The sequence below is a fragment of the Bison bison genome, unplaced genomic scaffold (genome assembly GCF_000754665.1).
Source record: "Bison bison bison isolate TAMUID 2011002044 unplaced genomic scaffold, Bison_UMD1.0 scf7180017864124, whole genome shotgun sequence".
NCBI lineage: Eukaryota > Metazoa > Chordata > Mammalia > Artiodactyla > Bovidae > Bison > Bison bison.
In genome coordinates, this window is record NW_011494696.1 from 830,034 (window position 1) to 847,480 (window position 17,447).

At 50.7% G+C, this 17,447-nt stretch overlaps 1 protein-coding gene across 1 annotated transcript in view; it reads right to left on the reverse strand.

Annotated features, from left to right (window-relative positions):
- The window catches only part of CCDC86 (coiled-coil domain containing 86), an 8,887-nt gene extending 2,213 nt beyond the window's left edge, over positions 1-6,674 (reverse strand). Inside the window, exons 1-2 of the mRNA XM_010839635.1 lie at positions 5,817-6,674; positions 780-909 (exon numbers count right to left, since the gene is read on the reverse strand). Coding sequence (XP_010837937.1) covers positions 780-909; positions 5,817-6,556 — 870 coding nt within the window. The 5' untranslated portion in view covers positions 6,557-6,674. The remainder of the gene's footprint in view (positions 1-779; positions 910-5,816) is intronic.
- Positions 6,675-17,447: the final 10,773 nt, after the last annotated feature.

Below are 17,447 nucleotides of genomic sequence, written 5' to 3' on the forward strand. Positions count from 1 at the left end.
CAAGAGGGAGCCAGGGCCGCACAGGAAGTGAGATAAGGCCCCAGTACAAGGCGGCAGCCACACCACCTGCAGGGTCTCTGCCACAGGAGCTGAGCTGGGGCGACTCAAGGCGGGGGACAGATGACTGAGTGACTGGCCCACCTCTCCCCTTGAGGGCGGGCAGGGCCCACAAGCTGGGGACGAGGTGTCTGCCTCTCTGGGGGCCCCTGGGACCCCCGGGTGAGTGAGGTCCCACTGACCACTCTGCTCCTGGTAAACCAACACCAGCACCCCCTCTCTCTGGGTGCTGCCTGCTGGTGCTTCCTGGAGACTGAAGAGGTTGGGCGTGAACCTCTAACGGGATATTTGTGGCCTTGGGTTGGGCATCAGGGAGGAGCTGGAGGATTCTGCAGGCAGCCTTCTCTGCTGACATGTGGGAGCTGTGTCTCAGAGGACACTGGCAACAACACCCAGGATAAAGCCTCCGATTCGTCAGCCCTTCCCATCAGAGCAGGTCCAGGGCAGGGACCCCTGAGCCCATCTCACTGAATGCTCTGATCACCAGTGAGGGCCCAGGGGGCTTCATCCTGGGCCTCCTCCCATCCCTGGGGCTCACATAAGCCTCCTGGCTAAATGTGATGTTCCCCTGGGCTTCCCTACCCTGGGGTTCTGGACTGCGCTCCTGCTTCTGGCCCAGCTCCCTGTCTTCCCAAGGTCTCTGGGTTAGAGGACAGTTCCTCTCCCCACCTGCTCCTGTTATGGCCAACACCCGCTCAGCCCCCGCCCAGCCCGCCCCTCACCTGCCGGCGCCGCTCCTTCTCCTCCTCCAGGTGCCGGGCAAAGTCCTTGGCCAGCTTCCTCTCCTGCCGGTCCTTCATCTTCCGCTGCCAGGATGTGCGCAGGGGCTTGTCCTGAACCATCTGGGAAAACCTGGACGGGGGAGCGGGCATTCAAGGAGCCGGTGCAATACCTGCTTCCCTCCCTCCTCTCGGCTCTGGGCCTTCTTCCCCAGAACCCAGTCAGAATCACCTCCCCACCTGCCAGCTTCCCGGGCAGTTGACCGTCCGGGCCTGGGGCAGGAAAGGGCCCCCAGTCACACCCAAGGCCATTTCTGAAGCCCTGGTTATGTGCCTGAGGTGGGTACTCTCATTCTCTCCACTTTACAGAGGTGCTGACCAAGGCTCAGAGAGGTTAAATAATTGCTCCAGGTCATCCTGCTCCTGAGGAGCAGTCTGTGATCAAGAGTCCAGGCCAAACGGCCTCTGCTACCAAGCTCCACTGCTCTGGCCAAGCACAGGGGGCCTGAGTGTGGATGCTTCTGGAGCAGGGTTCACTCCCTACCGGGGTGCCCGTTTCATCTCAGAACATGTGAATGGTCAAGGTCCCTTGCAGTGATTCAGAGTCTCTCTTCCCAGCAGGGGCAATGTGAACACAGAGTGGGAGCTAGGCAACATCAGGGAAGTCTGGATATTCTAGAGAGTGACAGTGACAAGGTCACAGGAGGAGTGAGATCACCTCTGTAAGAACACCACCAGGATCTAGGGGTTGGATGACCTATGTAGGATGTGCTGTAAAATCTTCCAGGAAAAAGGAAAAACACTTTGAGGAGCAAGAAGGAACAAGGAACAAAACCAGGAAAATGCTGAGGGCTGCCTAGACTGGTGATGTGGGCCTGGAGGTTTCTGCAACCATGCCCCTCCCCTTTCTTTTTTCCTGAAGGATTTGAAACCTTGGGTGCAGGTGTCCCACGGGCCTTCTTTCCTTCTCAGCAGATCCTTTCGTAGTGGCCTTTCCACCTCCCTCAATAATTTCTTGACTTTCCAGAGCTCCTGTTTATCTGCATCCACTATATCACAGCCCAAGTGGTCACAGTAAGCAGGGCTCTGAAGGCTGCAGTGGGCACCGCGCACAGGCCCCACTCCCAGCCCCAGGGAAGGCTCAATACTGCTCTTCCAGTTCATCTCTCCCCCTGCCTGCTCCCTAGGAGTCTGGCACATACAGCCTGGACCCTGACCCCAGGCCTGTCCATCCTCAGCCTGCTTCCTCCCTCCCCAGTTCTGCCTGCCCCACCCCAGCCCACCCCCCACTGCTCCCTGTCGCCCTCCCCAAGGGCCTGCTGCATGGACTTCCTCCCTGCCCTTACTGCCGGGCATCTCAGACTGGGGCACCAGGCCCCCGAAGGGACAAGGCAGAAGGGAGCCGGACACACGGAGCCTCAGGCAGGACTTGTGCTGCATCCCCCTGGGGCAGCGGTCAGGCAGACCCTTCTGTAGCGGTGGAGACGCCCTTTATCTATGCTGGCCAATCAGGGAGCGTTGAGTCACACTGGCTGCTGAGCTTTTGAAAGGTGGCTGGTGACCAGGAAACTGAATTTTGAACTTGAATTGTACGCTATTTAAATTTAAACAGCCATAGGTGACTGATAGCTAAGACACTGAGGCAGTGCAGTCTCAGAGCACTGCTTTTACCTGGAGGTTGAAGGAAGGCAGGTGTGGATCCACCACTTACTACCTGTGTGACAGTGGGCCAGGTAGCCTCTCTGAGTCTGTGTTACCTGGAGACGAGGGTCATTGCCATTGCAAAGGGTGGTGGGAGGGTTAGTGGCTCTCGGCCCAAGAAACACTTAGCACAGTGCTTTGCACACAGTAGGTGCTCAGTGAATCCACCTTTTAGAGATGGGAGCTGGCTCACTCCGGGAAGACTGGGCAGAAGGGGGCATTGGGCCTGGACACGGGAGGTGGCCCTTCCCAGCCTGGGCTGCCTCCCTCGAACCCCCCCACTCCACCCCCCCGCAGCTGTAGCAGGTGCTGGCCTCCCCACCGCCCCCCACCCACCTTATGGTCTTGGGGCTCACTCACCAACCGCCAGAGCTGCTTCCTCAAAGATCCCAAACACCCATTCCACCACCCCTCTGGCCCTTATCCACAGGTCTGGTGCAGCTTCTGAAGGTGCTTTAATTCTACCACAGCAGTCCTTTCTGGTCTCCCTGCTCTGCCCCTGCCCTCGGAACAGTCTGTCCTCCACAGGTCACACTGGTCCTCCCAGAGGTCAGATTGCATCACTCTTTTGCTCAATACTTCCCATGGCTCCATTGCGCACTTGGGTCCCTGCAAGGACCCGCGTGACCTCGCCCCATGACCCCTCTGACCACTCTCCTCCTACGGCACCCCTACTGCCCACTGATGAGGCCTCTGGACTCTCTCTCAAACACGGGAGCACAGGCTTGCTTCTGGACTTCCTGTTCCCCTTGCATGGATACTCTTTTCCGATATGTTCATTCAAGCCTCTGCTCACATCCCTGGGGCAGTGAAGTTATCTCCGATCACTGTGACAACGGCCCACACTCTCCGCTCTTTTACTTGTTACTGACATACTATGTGTTGGTTACCCGTTTCTCACAACCAGAATGTTTTGTTTACAGCCACACTTACCCCCAGACCCTAGCTCGATGCAATGTAAATTGGTTACATGAATGAACTACGTTTTGTTTTCATTCATCTACTTGTTCAACTCAGTGTCTAGCATGTGCTGGGCTCAGCCATTAGAGGTAAATCCCCACTTTCTTGAAGCCTCTGGTCTAGAGGGGAAGCTGGCAGCCCACAAGAATCACACAACTAAACAAGCATTTGTACAAGTTGTGGTGTTAACAAAAGAGAAGTACAATGACAACACACAGCTTGAGGACTTGACCCTTGTTGGGCTAGAAAAAGAGAGCTTTTCCCAGGGAGTTTAAGCTGAGCCTTGAGAGATGAGCAGGGATTGGCCAGGGGGACAGCCTTTCAGTAGAAGAACAGTATGTGCAAAGGTCCTGAGCTGGGAAGGAGCATCACCCACAGAGGCACACGGAGGGGAGGTCAGCGTGAGAGATACTCAGTGATGGCGGAGGAGAGGGAGAAGTCCGGAGCATGTCTCCAGGCAAAAGAGGAAATCAGGAAGGGTTTCATGCAGTGAGCTGGGAAAAAATATCCTGTTTCTCTCGCTTCTTGGTATCCTCTGCTGAGCCTGTTCGTGGGAGCAGGCAGCCCCCTCTTGCTCAGAGAGCTCATCTCCCCCCTCCACCTCCCAAGTACCAGGCTCCGACACTCAACTTGCTCATCACCCTTTTCCCGCCAGAACCAGCCTCTTCACCTGGTCCTGCCTGGCCATCAGTGGCCCCAGCATTCTCTGGGACCTGCTGGCATTGATGTGGAGGGGCAGTGCCACCACCCACTTCTCCAAATCCAACAGTCCAAAGTCTCTGATTGGTGACTTGTAGGAAATCACTCCCTGTTTTAGATTCTTCTCCATTTAATGCGGGAGGGGAATAATTCCCACTGCCTTGGGCTTCAGGGGATTCAGCAATATGACATCTGCAAAAGGCCTAGCACACAAAGCATGATATACAGTCAATTCTTAGTAAGTTTCTGCTTCTTCCTTAAAATCACTGCCTTCCCCCTGGTCCCTCACTGTCACAAGTTCCTGCCTGCCAAGTGATTTTAAGTCTTGTCTGACTCTTGTGTGACTCCATGGACTGTAGCCCGCCAGGCTCCTCTGTCCATGGGATTTCCCAGGACCTCTCCTTACTGGCAACCTAAACACTTCCTTAATCAGCTGAGCCTCTTTGTTCCTTCATTCAACAAGCATTTAACTGAGTACTCACTGCCTGCAGCACAGAAAGACACGACCTCATGCCTACCCTTTAGAAGGGATAGTCAGGGAAGTTAGGGATTGACATGTACACACTGCTGTATTTAAAATGGACAGCCCCAAGGACCTATTGTATAGCACAGGGAACTCTGCTCAATATTACGTCACAACCTAAATGGGGAAAGAATTTGAAAAAGAATGGATACAGGTATATGTATAACTCAATTACTTTGCTGTACACCTGAGACTAACACAACATTGTTAATCAACTATACTCCAATAAAAAATTAAAAGAAAAAAGAAGGTTGCAATCCAGTGCAAGAGGGATCTACAGAGCATAGGTAAAAGGCTTTCATGCAGACTTCGGAGTCAGATCTGTGTTCAGGTCCTGCCTCTACCACTCATTTAGCCTCCCTGAGCCAAGAGGTCCTCACATGTAAAATGAGGATAATCTTAATGCCTGCTGTTTTCAGAGAGCTGATGGGCAGATTAAATGCCAAGATGCATGCTGGTCCCTGTTTGAAAGACCCTTCCCCTGGACAATAGGTACTAGAATGCTTAGTAGCATCCTTTATGCTGCTGCTGCTGCTAAGTTGCTTCAGTCGTGTCCGACTCTGTGCGACCCCATAGACGGCAGCCCACCAGGCGCCACCGTCCCTGGGATTCTCTAGGCAAGATCACTGGAGTGGGTTGCCATTTCCTTCTCCAATGCATGAAAGTGAAAAGTGAAAGTGAAGTCGCTCAGTCGTGTCCAACCCTCAGCAACCCCATGGACTGCAGCCCACCAGGCTCCTCCGTCCATGGGGTTTTCCAGGCAAGAGTACTGGAGTGGGGTGCCATCGCCTTCTCCGAGCATCCTTTATACTAGGTGCTTATTAACGCCTTTATTAAAAAGGCAAATAACTGTAATGGATGTTGGTCCATGAAGACCTCCCTTGCTGGTATACTTGCTTCTGCCCCATTATTAGAGAAGGCGGAGACAAGGATAAAATTGTGTTGAATGAACACAGACAGGAGAGTGCTATCCAGGGGTCCTTTGAGGGCACCCCTGCCTGAGATCTCAGGGCATTTTACCACATTCGGGTTATAATGACCTGTTTGTGTGACTTCCCACTGATGTGAGCTCTCTTTTACCCATGGCCTATCTCCAGACTGCACCCAGGCCCCAGTCACACAAAACCCCAATGCTGCCCTGTTGTCTCCCACTTCACCTCTTCTTTGAGCGGTCCTTCCACACCCGCCCAGACTTGGGCTTCCCCTTCGGGATTACAGGAATCTCCTCCTTCGGCTTCTTGGACGCTGGGGCCTGGGCCGAAGAACCTTCTCGCTTCTTTGGCGCGGGGCCTTCTCTCGCCGGCTCCCCAGCTGCAGGTGGCTTGCTCGGTTCATGCTGATCCCGTGGGGAGCCGGGCGACCGCGGTGTCAGCTCCTGCAGTGGTTTCGAGGGCTCGGGACCCGGTGCTTTCTGACCGGGGAAAGGCTCTAGTGAACCTGAGTCCTGCTGCAACTGATGTCGAGGGCATCCCGGGGTCGGCTCCTCCTTACTCTTGGGCAACTCCGAGTCCGCTTCTCCTTGGTTCTGGGAGAACTTTGGTGACTCCTCACTTGGCTTTGGCTGAAGTAGGTGGGATTCAGGACTCGATTCCGGCTGATTTTGGGGAAAATTCAGGGCTGGATCTCGGTGACCTTCGGAGGACCCTGAGTCCAGCTCTGGCTGCTTTCGAGGGGACCCCAAGGCTGGCCCGTTCGGCAGACTGGGTGATCCTGGGCTTGTCTCCGGCTGACGACTAGGAGATCTCAGGCCCGGTGGAGACCTAGCCTCCCCCGTTTCTTTTGGGTTCGACTCGAACTCCACAAGGGCCCGTCTCACCCGCAAAACTGAGGTAGGGTTCTCCGGAGATTCAGGCTTTAGGCCTTCCAGCCGACGGCTGCGTCTCAGCGGCGTATCCATGGCTCCAGGACCAACTCCGAGCCCACGTGCAGCCTCCGGGACTACCGGCGCCGTCCTATGACGTCAGAAGTCGCCACGTCTGTGCCTGGCAAGAGAGGCTATTGCCGCAAAGGCCATGTTGGTGATGGGCGAAGAGGAGTGGCTGGAGTCCGGGGATGGGGGTGGGGCCTGGGCTCACTAGGTGCATGCGCAAAGCGCATTGGCGCCTTTACTTGTGATTGACGAGTCCCAGATAAAGACCCGAGGTTGCTTTTCCTAAGAACCCCGTCTCCTGGCTAAGAGAATGTGCAGGCGGAAAAAGGAAGAGAGGGACCCATTTTTGGAAGACAAGAGGATTGGGAAAACATCCAGGGAATCTGAAGGCAAGGCTGGATGGAAACTTTACCGCTAACTCACTCCTGTGCAATTGGACAGGGGTCCTCGATTTTCTCATTTGTACAAAATGTGGATGCTTTTGCACTAGTTTGGTCCTGTCGGGGTACTCCTGACCGCCAGAGTGAGTGGTAGCTGGCGGATCCTGGAAGTGGGAAATTTCTTAAGTCCTGAATTGTGTGTTAAATGTAATACTTGACTTCCCTGGGTCCAGTGGTTAAGACTCAGAGTTTCCACTGCAGCGGGCACGAGTTCCATCCCTCATCCCTGAAGGGGAAACTAAGATCCCTCATGCTGAGTGGTGCTGCCCCCCAAAAAGAAAGTGTAATCCTTGCTTGCTCTTCTCCCATTCTGTGCTCAAGCATAAAATCTGCAGCTCTCCCTTTGCAACATTTTCAGCTTTACACGTAGTGTTAAGGGACCAGTGAGAGATGTACCACCTTTGTTTGTACTGTGGCACCCCCGGGTGCTCAGCTGCGTATCCTCTCCATTCTAGAAACAGAAGTCTGATCATCTCTGAGCTTTCTTTCAGCCAACATAGTTGTCCCTGCCCCAACGTGTGAGGCTGCCTCCTTCCCTCCTCTGTGTGAGACCCAGATGGGGACTTTGAGTTACTCACAGCACTTGCCTTTCTTAGGAAGAACATCTTGGAAATCGCCCAACCACATACCTTCCAGCTCTTTTCCAGTGTATTTTTGGAATTGCCTGGGGATCCCTTCGGGCATCCAGACACCCTGCCCTGCTGTCCCAGCGACTTCTTTTAGAAACCATTAGTATTTAACCTAAGGAGTTATGAACAGGCCTGGGAAGTTGTCCAGAGTAGGACTCTGCCTGCTCAGAGGCCAGGCAGACATCCAAGGGCCTCAGTGCTGGGCAAACCCCCATCTGCTGAGTCACTGTGGACACGACACTGGAGCAGGGGTGAGAGTGTCAGATCGGGCCCCGGGTGTCTTGACGGCTGATGGAGAGGAGGTAAGGAGGATTAAAACCCAGCAAGGTTTCTGGATGATCAAAAAGAGGAGTGAGGATCCCTTAAGACGTCTCACCCCTTAGCTGGTGCCACACAACTTTCAAAGTGCCTCCCAGTGAGGTTAGCTTGTTGAAATTACCTCCCATAAGGGTAGGATGATGGCATGGCTTCACCAGTATTCTTCCAAGTTGTCAGAAATAGTTGCACCCTTGCACTGAAATCCTGTGTCAGTCCCTGCCTTCTTGGCCACTCTCAGAGGCTCCACCCACAGGCTCAGCATCCCCGGTCCCCTTACTGCTGGACTGAGGAAGGCCGTGCAGCAAGGCTTTTCCCCAGGCCAGCAGTGCAGCTCTCCACGGCAGAAGCAACTCAGTCCCTTCTTTGCCCAGCTCTTCCAACCCCCAAGTCTCAGTTCCTTAAATTCCCTGCCCCAACCTGGAGGCCTTAATAGTCTGCCACTGGGATCCACACCAGGGCTGTTTAGGAGACTGCATACCACCCCGCCCTACCCCAGGGGCCCTTCCATTCTCCCTGCTTCCTGAGTTCCCATCCTGCAGAGCCCACTCTCAAATGCCAGTTGGATCCTATCCTGGTTCTGCTTAAACTTACTTCAGAGAGTGATCTCAGATCCCTGCCAGGGGGTTTAAGAGCAGGCAATGCTTTACAGACATCTTTCAGATCAGGTAAGGAGGCCCCTAACCCCAGTGGAGGCATCAAGTGAAGTAAGGGCCCAGAACCCTCTCTTCCACCTGGGCTCAGTTTGTCATTGTCATTATAAGTGGTGTGCAGGGGTCCCGGGGACACTCCTGAATTTTTTCAGAAAAGCTTCATATGGCAGTCACTGTTGAGACTCTGTTCTCTTGTGCTCCCTGTCTTTCTGCTGCAGATAGACCAACCTCTTGATCTTGGGGGAAAGGATGCTCACAAGGGTGGGTCTTCTACAGACTCCCAGAGGCCCAAGCAGGATTGAGCCCCATTTCTTACGAAGAAACCTGGTCATTTGTACACCATCTTTTGGTTTCTTCTGTGTCCCCACCTCAGTTTCCCACTCCCTTGTAGGTGCTTGCTGGGGTCGTTTTCTGAATAGACTATTTGCATTTAAATCCTTGTCCCTGAGTTGGCTATGGAGAAACTCAACCAAAAACTCTGGGGCAAGCAATTATTGAGTCAGGCATTCTTTCAAGCACACTGTATGTACAAGCCCATTTAGTCCTTATAACCACCCGATGAGGCAGGTGCTGTTATTATTACTCCCATTTCACAGATAAAGAAGCTGAGGCACAGAGAAGCTGGAACACTTGTAAAGGTCACACAGCAGAGAAATGTGGAGGTGGGGTCTACATGTGGGCTTCTGACTGCAGAGCCACAACTCTTAAGAGTGAGTCTCCCTGTTATCCAGGTAAGGGAACCAAGGCACAGAAAAGCTAAGGTGTTTGCCTAAAGACACATAACTCTACATCAAGGAGCAAGGACTACAATTCCAGAACTGGCGAGCTTAGTTGCCTTGCAACTGCCCTTCCCTTGGGCCTCCCTCACTGGTTCCTCACACTGATCCTGGTTGGCTTACTGGGAGATGCTGGGTGTCAGGTAGCCCCACCACAGCTGAGGCCCAGTGCATACATGGGCAGGGCAGAGTGTGCTGAATGAGCAATACCCTGGCTTTTTATGTAACCTAAGATCTGCTGACTGAAGGAAATCGTGTACCCACAGATGATGGAAGATACGGGTCAAGTGTTCGTCTGGGAGCCATCAATCCTCCACCCAGCCATGGGCACTGTTGTTGGGAGGGTTTGAAATGGCAGGGACCTCTACCCACTGCTCAGCACCAAGATCGGAGATGGTGGGGGAATGGATCCTGGCAGTCACATCACCTAAGGCACTCTCAGAGCACTTAGTGTCCGTCTCCCCTGGGTGCTCATTTAATCCCCTGGGGCTCTGGTGCAGGAGGTGGGTTGCAGCACTGGCTGGATGAGGGAAGGGGCAGGGAGGAACCTCCCCAGCTTACCCACAAGGAAATCCAAGGCTGGGAGAGGCTGTGATTTGGTACAAGGTGACCCAAAGATTCACTGCAAGGTGTGGGGTCAGGGCTGGAACTTGGGGTTTCCTGATTCTAAATCCAAGCCCCCACTCTCACATCCACTATGCTCAGGATCAGGAAACCGGCTGAGGACTTGTAAGGAATTTCTTGGTCTGGGAGGGTGGATCTGGCGACTGGGACGTGGCTGAGCATGGCGGGAGTGAGGACAGGACCTGGATGAGGAGGCGGCATCTCCAGACTTGGGCTGCCCCTGCTTGACCTTCACTGGGTCACATGGGTCCAGGATGCTTTCTCTTCCGCTCAAGAGTTCTCAAGTATTTGAAGACATTTATCCTGTAGCTTCCTTAGACTTGCCTTTTGTCCTGACCAGACATCTGCTCTTCTAGTTGTCTTTCCCACAACACAGTCAGTCCTTGGAGAAGACACTGGTTGTCTACAACCTTCCAGAATGTGATGTCCAGGGCTCCCACAGGTACCCAGGGTTGACCGCCCCACAGAGAGCTGAGTGGACTTGTCCACTCCCTGCTCCATGGTTCCTGTCACTACAGCCAGGCAGCCATCCCCTTTCTCAACAGGCATCTGCCAATTGAACTCCTCCATCTGGTTCCAGCTGCCGATCCCAGGATGCTGGACGTGAGCTGCTGGCCTTTCTGGACAAGTGCAGGACTTGTCGTTTGGCCTTGTTGTGTTTTGCTTTGACCTTTTGGGAGACCCATCTCTCCTCCTTCAGTGTTTGCCACCCCTCCTCCTTTGCGTGTGTGAATAGCTGCTCTGGGCACTGTGAATCAGGCTCTACTGAGAACCTGCAGTAAGAGTGGGGTTATCGCATCAGTTCTTATCACAGGCTCTTATCTTGGAGGTTTATCTTTTTTGTGTGTTCCCAGCAGCTTGTAGGGAGTTTCCAGTCCTCAACAGGACGGGGCAGAGACTTCAGCAGAGGGACCAGGGGGAAAGAAGGGCAGGAGTGGCACCTGGGACCCTTGGGTATTGCTGGGGTACAGAGAGGCTGGCTGGATTGGTAAAGGACTCCTTTGCAAAGCTCTTGTGTACCGGCAAAGCTTATCTCCTGATCCCCTCTCAGCATCTGCAGGTTTTGCTGAAACAGGAAGGTGTGGACATGCTACCATATGTGTGGTAGCAAGACCTCCTCCTGCTGGCCCCCCTCCACCCCCCAGCACAGCTTCCACAGCCTATTCCCCTGCTCTGGGCAGACCAAGCAAGGGTTGGGGTGGGCTGGGGAATGAACACTTGTGCCTGGTGGGAGGAAGGCACTCCAAGAAGGGGGGCATGGAAGCTCATGCCCCATCTCACCCTCACTCCACGGTGTCCAACAGCAATGCTTCTCAAACTCGGGTGAGCTTCAGAATCACACAGAGGATTTGCTGAAACCCAGGTTTCTGGGCCCTGACCCCAGACATGATGATTCAGTAGGTCTGGAGTAGGCCTGGGATTCTGCATTTCTACAAATCCCAGGCGATTCGGCTGTTGGTTTGTGGGCCACACTTGGAGGACCTGTGTCCTGCAGAAGGAGTGAAAGCTTTCCTGCTTTACCTGGTTGGATGGCTCACAGCCTGAGTTCCCATCATCCTCCTATTTACTCACTCACCAAATATTGATGGAATGTTTACTCTGAGAGGAACTAAAAGTACAGCAGGGAGCAGGGCAGTCATGGTCCCTGCTTCAGTGGCACTTACAGTGTCTTGGCGGCACAGATATTAAACACTTGAGTCTCAGAACTGCCCTTTGAAAAAGGCTGAGCAGGAATTGTCATTCCTGTTTCACACCCATGCCAACTGGGAGGAAGATACCCCAAGAAGCGAGACACAGAAGCTCATGCCCCATCACAGGTGAGGAAATAGCATCACAGAGAGGTTATATGTCTTGCTGAATCATGTGGATGTTAAGTGGCAGAACCTAAGCTCAGAACTTCTCAACTCAAAATCTGACTGCCATCCCTGGCTGTGAGCCATCTCAGCTTCATGGGGCTGAGTTTAGATGGCTGAGCTACAGACCCTGGACACATGACAGCTGGGGGCTTCATCCTTATGGATGGAAGGCAAGCTTGACAGACAGGCAGGCACCCCTCCCCCACGCTCACACCCAACTCAGTTCCTGAGACCAGGATAACTACAGAGTTTCACAGTGAGTCACTTCCCCTCCCTTCCTCACTGTTCACTTATCCCTCTCCTCTCATTTCCTCTAATATTTGGTTTCTCTACAGCTCTGGTCCCTCCTTGATGCCATATCTTCTCCGGCGAGGGTTATCTCCCCCATCCAATATGGCAGTCTCGTCTCCAAGGCAACCCCTAGAGAACTTGCCTTGGTGACCAAGGAACAAATCATGAGGCCCCTTTTCTGACGCACTGGCCAATGAGGTCCCAACTTGAGGATGGGCATCTGCTGGCCCTTTGGTGGGAGAATCTTCACTCTCTCTCCACCTCTGCATACTCTAGCGGTGAACAAAAATCAGCCCTGTATCAGACTGAGCAGCATTGAGGTTTTCGCTTAGTCACGAATCTTGCTTCTCTGTTCCTCTCACTCTGCATCCAGAAGTTCATGCTCCCAGAGCTCAGTGGACCAGCCAGGCTCATCCTTTCAGACCTCACACCCCCAAGGCTTGCTCTACTGAAGGATTGTTGTAGAAACATATAGATCATTTCACCCTAAAGGCCCATTCCTATGCTTACAGATTTAAAAGCACAGTGTTTATGATAAATTTTTTTCTTTCAAAATTTTAGTTATTTACTTAGCTGTGTGGTTCTTAGTTCCTACACTCGGGATCTTTAGTTGCAGCATGTGAACTCTTAGTTGTGGCATGTGAAATCTAGTTCCCTGATCAGGGATTGAATCTGGAGCCCCCTGCACTGGGAGCTCCAAGTCTTGGCCTCTGGACCACTAGGGAAGTCCCTATGCCAGATTTTAAGGATGTAAAAATTATAGCAACATTGATGAGAAGACATTTTATTGCTATAGATTAAAAAATACAAAAATACACCTGTTCCATTAGCAGTTTAAAAGATAAAGATTCTGTCCAGAGTGGCTGCCCAGCATGGAGGGCGTTTGCAGGTATTATCTCATTTAATCTCAGGAAACCTCATGAGGAAATTAACACTACCACCCTGGTTTTTAGAGGTGAAGGACCATGTCCAGGGACAGGCAGTTGGGAAAAGGCAGAGAATGGATTGGAATCCATGACTCTGCCTCCCAAGGTGCCTTTGCCCACACCTCTTGCCTCTTATGTTTTAAGCACTTGACCTAAATTAAAAAATTAACTCTTTCTTTAGCCTAGGCCTAATTTTTCATTCTTTAAAAATAAGTCCCAAGACAGAAATTTCAGGTCATTAAGAAATTGCAAGCCTTCCACACAGAGCAGGGCTGGACGACTAAAGGGTTATTCCACCGCTCTTTTGTTTTCTGTTCAAAATAAAATATTACATAACCCTCAGATGTTATCACTTTCTGCTTGAGTAGTTTCAGTTCTCTGCCTGTGGGATGACTCTGGGTAGATCTACATACCCCCCAGTTTTTTGGTTGTTGAAATTAGTCACAGAAGGTGTTTTAGAAGACTGCAGTTTTAGAAGTTGGCTGCAATGGTATCTCCCATCCATGGGCTCTTCTTCCAATGTGACCTTGACACCTTTTCCCTTGAGTGGTAGGGTCTGTGCCCTGCCCCCTCTCCCCCAATCCCTGAACCTGGATAGACCTTTGTGATTGCCTTGGCAAAAAGATTATGGCAGAACTGTTGCTTTGTGACTTCTGAGCTTAGATCATAAGAATCCCATGTGCTTCTGCCTGACTTTTATGGGGTGCTTGCTCCTGGAACTTAGTCACCACACAGTGAGGAAGCCAAAATCACCCCGTATGAAGAGACCACATGGAGAGTCTGGTGAAGGTGATCCAGCTGACAGCCCAGCTGAGGTCCCAGCTGACAGCCCACATTGTCTGACAGGCATGAGCAAAGGTGCTTCCAGAGGATTCTAGCCACCACCTGTCAGGTCACTGCCCACTTTGAGTCTTCCCAGCAGAAGTCCCAGAAATCGTGGAGCAGAGACAACCTCTCCCCACTATGCCACGTCCAAGTTCTGTGCCCCAGAATCCGTCAGCATGATAAAATGGTTACTTTTGTTATACAGCAGTACTAACTGTAACAGGAGGTATTTTCTCATAAACAGGAGTCTGTCTCAAGAGAGAATGTCTTGTGGCCTTTTTTGCACCTTCTCCCAGGGTATGTATGATTGGCAAGGATGACACCCAATTGGAGCCTCATGACTTCATTAGAGGCAGATTGAATAGCAAGCCTTTCCTTGTTCTATAGTCACAATATATTAATATATTTGACTTGCCTACTTGTTTATTTTTTATTTCTCACTGACTAGAATGTCAGTTTCCCTTGGACAGGATTTTTTTTTTTCTATTTTGTATGTTACTATATTCTTAGAGCCCAGACTAGTAAATGCTTGGCAGTTAGCAGTTGCTCAATAAATAGTCATTGAATGAATGAGTGAATGCATATGAAACATCAAGCGGACACATTGATGGACACAATCATTCTGATAATGATTTCTCAAGACAATTTCATTAACATTACCAGGTTCTAGTTATTATAATAGGAAATGATTTTTTAGCTAATGGCAAGCTCATATTGAAGTGGAAATTTCCTGAGAATCATAGTAGAGAACAGACTAGATAAGAAGTAAGAATAATAGGGAAATTTGCCTGCTGGCTCAGATGGTAAAGAATCTGCCTGCAACATGGGAGGCCCAGGTTTGATACCTGGGACTGGAAAATCCCCTGGAGAAGGGAATGGCAACCCATTCCAGTATTCTTGCCTGGAGAATCCCATGGACAGAAGAACTTGGTGGGTTTATATAGCCCATCCGGTTGCAAAGAGTCAGACACAACTGAGTGACTAACACACTCAAAAGAGTTAAGGGCTAATAGTTCATAGTTGAGAGTCCCAAGCTTTTCTTAAAGGAAAAGAGAATCATTAATTGTATGATGAGCAGTTGAGGGATTTCAGGTCTATGCTAAGAAGTTTGTGTGATTAATTTTTTCCTGGACACTCTCTAAAGGATCAATCTAGAATCAGTCTAGAATCAATTTAGAATCAATCTTAATAAGAATTGATTCAGGGGGTTCCCTGGAGGTCCAGTTAGGACTCTGTATTTTCACTGCCAAGGGGACAGGTTCAATCCCTGATTGAAGAACTAAGATCCTGAAAGTCGCATGGTACAGCCAAAGAAAAGAAAAATAATCAATTTAGGCAATCTCTTTGTGCCTTCTGTGTGCTGGGTATCATGGGAACCACAGATAAATGTGAGATGGGGATGCTGTTGTCAAGCTATGTTGAGTCCAGCTGGAGAGGTAAGACAGACAGCCCAGAGAGGCATGTGAGGCCCAGTCACAAACCTGTAGGGTTTCACCCACTGAGGCTCCTGAGGGTGAGGAGATATCTAGGAGGACTTCCTGAGGGAGGCAGGTCCGGGGGGATTGAGAGACTGTCCAGGTGGGCAGCTTCCCCAGCTGACTCTGAGGAACACTGAAACATTACAGGGATTCATCAGAGATCTGCTTCCAGTTAACTCGGATTTCCACCTGTAAATCCTCACACAGCTGGTGGAAAGGAAATTAGTGTCCCTTTTGCTCTAATATCCTTAGGTAGATAATTAAATACTTAAGTAGGTAATACCTTAAATAAGAAGAAAAACTTCTCCTCCCTAGCACCAGCCCACCTTCGTGGGGGTGTTTTTATGATGCGCATAGCAAGATGCTATATCCATTGGCCTATTAGAGCCTGAGACCCGTCAGCTGACAGCCCCTGGAATGGGCATTACTGGGAAGCCCAGATTCTGAAACTAAATAGTGCACAGCAATAGGGTCTTTACCAAGAACATATCTACAAGCCTTTAAAGTGACTCCTAAAAAGCTGTTTGGTTGCAAAAGAAAACTCCAGGGAGAATAACAGTTTCAGAACAATAAACCATGGACTCTTGAAAACACCTGGCTGCTATATTTGGAAAAAGATTTGTTACTATCCCCCAGCAAGTCACCTCTGCAGTCTGGAATTGAGTGAGGAATGCTCTCCAGTTAGAGTGGTGGAAGAACCAGAAGAAAGACAACTCCAAATAACTAGAGTTCTATTTGGTGCACATGATACAACTCTATTTTGAACATAAAGAAAGAAGGGTTACAGTTTTCGCTAGTGGAAAAATGATTTCTTCATTGTAAACAAATATTGGAAGGTTATTAGTTCAAAGGGTACCAACCTTTTAACCTACCCTGGGTCTGTTCTTCCTAACCCAGGGATTAACCCATGTCTCCTGCATTTCAAGCAGATTCTTTACTGCTGAGCCATCTGGGAAGCCCATTTACCAGTGAGAGATCTTGGGTTTTCCAGAAGCTGTTACTATGCTAAGGTACTGTTACAAACATATATATTAGGGCTTCCCAGGTGGTACAGTGGTAAAGAACTCTCCTGCTAAGCAGGAAACATAGGTTCTATCCCTGGGTCAGCAAGATCCCCTGGAGAAGGAAATGGCAAACCACTCCAGTATTATTGCTTGGGAAATCCCATAGACAGAGGAGCCTGGTGGTGTACAGTGCACAGGGTCACTAGAGTCAAACACAACTTAGTGACTCAGTTCAGTTCAGTCACTCAGTCATGTCTGACTCTTTGTGACCCCATGAATCACAGCACGCCAGGCCTCCCTGTCCATCACCAAATCCCGGAGTTCACTCAAACTCATGTCCATCGAGTTGGTGATGCCATCCAGCCATCTCATCCTCTGTCATCCCCTTCTCCTCCTGCCCCCAATCCCTCCCAGCATCAGGGTCTTTTCCAAGGAGTCAACTCTTCACATGAGGTGGCCAAAGTATTGGAGTTTCAGCCTTAGCATCAGTCCTTCCAAAGAGCACACAGGACTGATCTCCTTTAGGATGGACTGGTTGGATCTCCTTGCAGTCCAAGGGACTCTCAAGAGTCTTCTCAAACACTACATTTCAAAAGCATCAATTCTCTGGTGCTGAGCTTTCTTCACAGTCCAACTCTCACATCCATACATGACCACTGGAAAAACCATAGCCTTGACTAGACGGACCTTTGTTGGCAAAGTAATGTCTCTGCTTTTGAATATGCTATCTATGTTGGTCATAACTTTCCTTCCAAGGAGTAAGCATCTTTTAATTTCATGGCTGAAATCACCATCTGCAGTGATTTTGGAGCCCCGCAAAATAAAGTCTGACACTGTTTCCACTGTTTCCCCATTTATTTCCCATGAAGTGGTGGGACCAGATGCCATGATCTTCGTTTTCTGAATGTTGAACTTTAAGCCAACTTTTTCACTCTCCTCTTTCACTTTCAACAAGAGGCTCTTTAGTTCCTCTTCACTTTCTGCCATTAGGGTGGTGTCATCTGCATATCTGAGGTGATTGATATTTCTCCCGGCAATCTTGATTCCAGTCTGTGGTTCATCCAGCCCAACATTTCTCATGATGTACTCTGCATATAAATT